Source organism: Rhea americana, unplaced genomic scaffold (assembly GCF_003343005.1).
Source record: "Rhea americana isolate MKP2758 unplaced genomic scaffold, rheAme1 scaffold_106, whole genome shotgun sequence".
NCBI lineage: Eukaryota > Metazoa > Chordata > Aves > Rheiformes > Rheidae > Rhea > Rhea americana.
This window is the reverse complement of record NW_028185106.1, coordinates 3,085,795-3,090,301: the sequence shown is the minus strand read 5'-3', so window position 1 is coordinate 3,090,301 and position 4,507 is coordinate 3,085,795. Positions and strand designations below refer to the sequence as shown.

Sequence of the window (4,507 nt, the reverse complement as noted above, 5' to 3'; positions counted from 1 at the left end):
CGGGCCTTCGCCTTGCAGCCAGCTGCTGATTTCAAAGTGAAGAGGCCCGCTACGCTTGTCAGCACGCTCTCAGCTTGCCAGGGACCTGCGTGTGCGGCACGGGAGCTGAAACAGACGCCAGGGAGACGAAATGTAATCTGGTGGGATTCCTTCAGGCAAGCACGCCTTTCCTCAGGACGAAGTATTTATTTGGGAAAGCTGATGTTTTAGAAAAGCAGCTTTACGGTAAGGAGAAGGGGAAGGAGAGCGAGCGTGTTTGTAGGAGCCGAGGGAAAGCGAAGCGTCTGCTGCTGAGAGGTTTGTGTAGTGGTTCACCACGTCCCCACCTGCATCAGCTCCTCTCTTCCAGCATCACTGACCTCAGTTCGGATGCTGCTGCCCTGCCAGCTAGGCAAATCCTGCTGCTGGGCCTGCTGGAAAGCAGCACCGGACAGACTGCTGAAGGAGCGAGAGATTTTAATGTACAGAAATATGAGAACGAGCAAAAGAGGGGGAAGGTGCCTGCACAGGAGCCCTCTCGCTGCTGGGACTGCTCAGGGGCCACATGCGGTTTCTGCCCCCTTAGGGATGACGGTGTTATTGAAACAAAGAAATACAACGTAATTTAACATCTGCATAAACGATGGAACTATTATAGGAGACAGATATTAAAAAAAGGCACGCCTGGCTATACCTCCTGTAATTTTTTTAATCGCTGTTTTCACCCAAACCCCGTACTAAGACCACTCCCAAGCAGCAGCCTCCGTACAGCATGGCGGCGCCCYGTGCAGCCGGCGCCGGGGGAGGGGTAAAGCAGCGCGGCGCCACTATTCCTTCCGGGGCCTGTGGCGCCTCTAGTTCAGCGTTGACGTGAGCGCTTCCCTTTCCTCTTCCGGGTCGGCGGCGACAGGTATGGCGGCGGTGTCTGCGGGCCGTTGGCGGCGGTTGGCGCTCATCCGCCCGCATCCGCCGCCCGGCGGGCCCGGGGCCACCGTGGGGGGCGGCAGCGGGCGGCGTCGCCGGGCTGGAGCCGCCTGCGCGACAGGGAGGCTCCCGAGGAGGGCCGGGGCCCGCGGCGGCGGGGCGGCCTGGCCTGGCCGGGCAGCCGCGGGAGGCGCCCGGAGCGTACGGGTGCGCCGTCGCGGCGCTTGTCTCCAGGCCCGCGTTGCAGCACGGGCGTGTTCGGCGCTCTTGCCGCTGCAGGGACCACCTTGAAATTTGACGGTTGAGGGGAGCGGAATGAGTACTCTTTGCCTCGGTTTTATTTTTTTCAGTCTTGCAAATAAAGCTTGCCTTGTTTGAAAGGCATGTAGCTGACTGTATGCACACTGGGGTTTAAAACATTTTTCTGGGATGGTTTTGCCTCCCTTAGGCAAGATGAATATGTTGAACTGCGTTTGAGTTAGTGTAGATGAGTCTTTATTGCAAATCAAGTTCTGTCTGTTGTTGTATCCTGATAGGTATTTTTTTTCTTTATATAGTGTTGAAAAAAATCTATGTATTTCTTCAACAGCAGTGTAGAATTAGAGGCTGCTGATTCATATTTGGCTAGGTGCTTCCGTACAGATGATGCTGTTATTTAAACTTCCTTATGAACATTGAATCTGAAACTAGTACTGCTTTATTTTTGCATAATTCAGGTGTAAAAAATGGTTCAGCGCCTGACCTACCGCCGTAGGTTGTCCTACAACACAGCTTCCAACAAGACCAGACTGTAAGTAGGACTTTTTTTTTAAAAAAAAAAAAAAAAGAACTGTTTGTTTAAGCTGTGATTGTGCCACTAACTGGATGTTTTCTTGGTATGTTTAGATCACGAACACCTGGGAACAGAATTGTTTACCTTTACACCAAGAAAGTAGGGAAGGCACCCAAGTCAGCATGTGGTGTGTGCCCAGGAAGACTTCGTGGTGTAAGTGTTTGGTTTACTGTCATAAGACTGCAATAGCAATTTTTTTTTCCAGTAAAAAGAGCCTTTTTAAGTGATGTTTGTTTAATGCTGAAGTCAGCTCCTTGATTCTTGCTGAATTCTGGTTGGAACATCTTTGTTCCTTAAATTATTTCCTGTATCACCTGAACGTTGTAAAGTTTAGCTTGTAAAACAATGTTTGAAAATTTTAAATGTGCTTTTTGTAATGATTGTAATCCTCAGTGCTATTATATCTGAAGTGTTTTTTTTTTTGTAAGTTAGCTCACAGGTGGCTTAAGCTTTTAAAATGAGGTATAGATGATGCTGTAACAGGCAGCTTCATGTTAGAATTCCATGTATATATTGAAAATTTTAGGTCTGAATTGGACCTATTAGGTAGGTGTAAACCAAGTTACTATTTTCAATTTTAGAAAAAGTGAATTCTTCTAACATGGTGGTTTTTTCCAAAATGTGTTCTTGGTTTAATGCCATTCCTCTTAACAATGATCAAAATACAAATAATGTCTATCTTTTAAGATTCTGCTGTATTAACAACGGATGTGTTGGGGAATGTGTATGGTAGAATTGGAAAGATTAACTTAAGGGAAATGTTGAAGATGGTATGTAGATGTACGTTATTGTGCTTATTGCTGTTTTTTAAACGAGTGTTTGAAAAAACACAAGTGTCCAAAGGAATTTTCTTAATATGGCTATTATCCAAAATTAGGGACTATCTTATGATACTGTCTTAACTTGTGTTTTTGCAGGTTCGTGCTGTGCGTCCTAAAGTTCTTATGAGGCTTTCAAAAACGAAGAAACATGTTAGCAGAGCCTACGGTGGTTCTATGTGTGCTAAATGTGTCCGTGACAGGTAAACTTACAGAAAGTTGACTTTATTTTTAAGGTTGCCTAGTGTGAGATTTTAACATCTTAATATTTTCAGAACATAGGCCAAAACTCTAAAGACTGACATGTAGTAAAAAGGGTAAACATAGAGGCACATTGGCAATGATGTGTCCAATTTTGTTCCTTGAATTTGAGTTGATTACTGCTTTTGAAACTCCTTTGTAGAGGTCAGGTACTTCATAATTTCTACTGTGTTATAGCTCAGATAAACATTTTGTTCATTCTGGTGTGTGTGTTGTGTTTTTTTTGATTTAGCCCATTGGTAAAGACCTCTCTTCAATTGTCATATTTATCTAATGCAGAGATGACTGTAAAATCAGCTGAGCTGTTGCAGCCTTTGTGCTGTTTTGTTAATCAAAATACTGATGCATATTAAGCATCTCTGTGGTTAATCCTTATGATGGCTTATACTGGGACTCAATGATGTGAATTTTATTGACTAACAACAGTATCATCTACTTCCTTGACAAATTTGAGGAAGAATATATATTACAAAGAATGACATCTGTGTAAATGGTAGTCAAAGCAGATCTTTGGAGTTAGTAGTTAATTCTGTTTTTTTTCCTCTGTAAAATGCATTGCTGGCATTTTTATGTATGTGAATTCTAAGTTAAATAATTGTAGGTGCTACTGAGGATGGATTGTTACCGTTGTGGATCCTTAGCAGTAACTTCTGTGTTAAATGCAGTGTTCTCTTAGGTTCCCAAGCACTTTGAGCTTTGTAGGCTGTTTTTTATTCTTGAATATTTCGGAAAGAACTGTGTCTTATTCTACCTAAAAAATTATATAATTATGTTCTCACTTAAAATTGGCAAGTCTTTCTCCTGCATCTGTTCAGGCATCTTTGGTAGGTTTTGTAACCAGTCATGCTAATTGCATATAGAATAGCATTTTAATACTTCAAGGTAGGAGTGTGTGTGTGTGGTATATTAGTACTTTTAACTCAAACTCATCAAAAGCTGTTGATTTGTGAGTATTATCACATAAATCCATCCAAGTGGTAGCCCTGTATGTCCTCCAGAAATAATGATGTTTAAACATGACTTAACCTGCCAGTTTGGGGGGATGCTTTTTTTYCCCCCTCTTCATGTACAAAGAAGCTGTAATTCTGAGAGGGGAGCTGCTCTTGTTTTGATAACCAGCCTGACTTAAATTGCCTGCAGTTGTAAGGAAGAAACCTGATCACAACTGGTCACACCAATTCTTACTTTAAGAACTGCTAAGTTAGTGTTGCCACTGAGGAGTTTTACTTTTTGCCTTTGAAATTTGTGAAGAGACTAATTTTTCCAGTGTTTCACTATTCAGCCTTCAGGTATTACCTCAGATGTTTTCTTACCTGCCTGACACTAATACTGAAGTTCATGAGCACTAGGCCTTCAACCTTAAACCTCTGCGTTTATACATCGTTATTCTCGCTATCTTTTGATTTTTATCGACAACACTGAAAACGTACCTTCTTTTTAGGTAATTCTAGAGCTAACACAGATGCAATGTTAATTGTTAGTGACAGCAAAACTAACTGCTGTCAACCTCTGTCTTGTTGTATTTTCACTTAGGCACATGCTAAAACTCTACTCTTTTTCTTTGTAGAATCAAACGAGCTTTTCTTATTGAGGAGCAGAAGATTGTTGTGAAAGTTTTGAAGGCACAAGCACAGAGCCAGAAGTCAAAGTGAATCTATTTGTTTCCTGCCCAATAAATGAAAGTTCTGCTTTT

General features: G+C 42.5%; 1 protein-coding gene across 1 annotated transcript; it reads left to right on the top strand.

Moving 5' to 3' along the window:
• Positions 1 to 818: 818 nt before the first annotated feature.
• RPL34 (ribosomal protein L34) lies at positions 819 to 4,507 on the top strand. Its single transcript, XM_085309430.1, has 5 exons — positions 819 to 889; positions 1,620 to 1,693; positions 1,789 to 1,888; positions 2,653 to 2,756; positions 4,382 to 4,507. The coding sequence occupies exons 2-5, from the start codon at positions 1,629 to 1,631 to the stop codon at positions 4,464 to 4,466; spliced, it is 354 nt and encodes a 117-aa protein (XP_085165556.1). The 5' UTR covers positions 819 to 889; positions 1,620 to 1,628; the 3' UTR covers positions 4,467 to 4,507.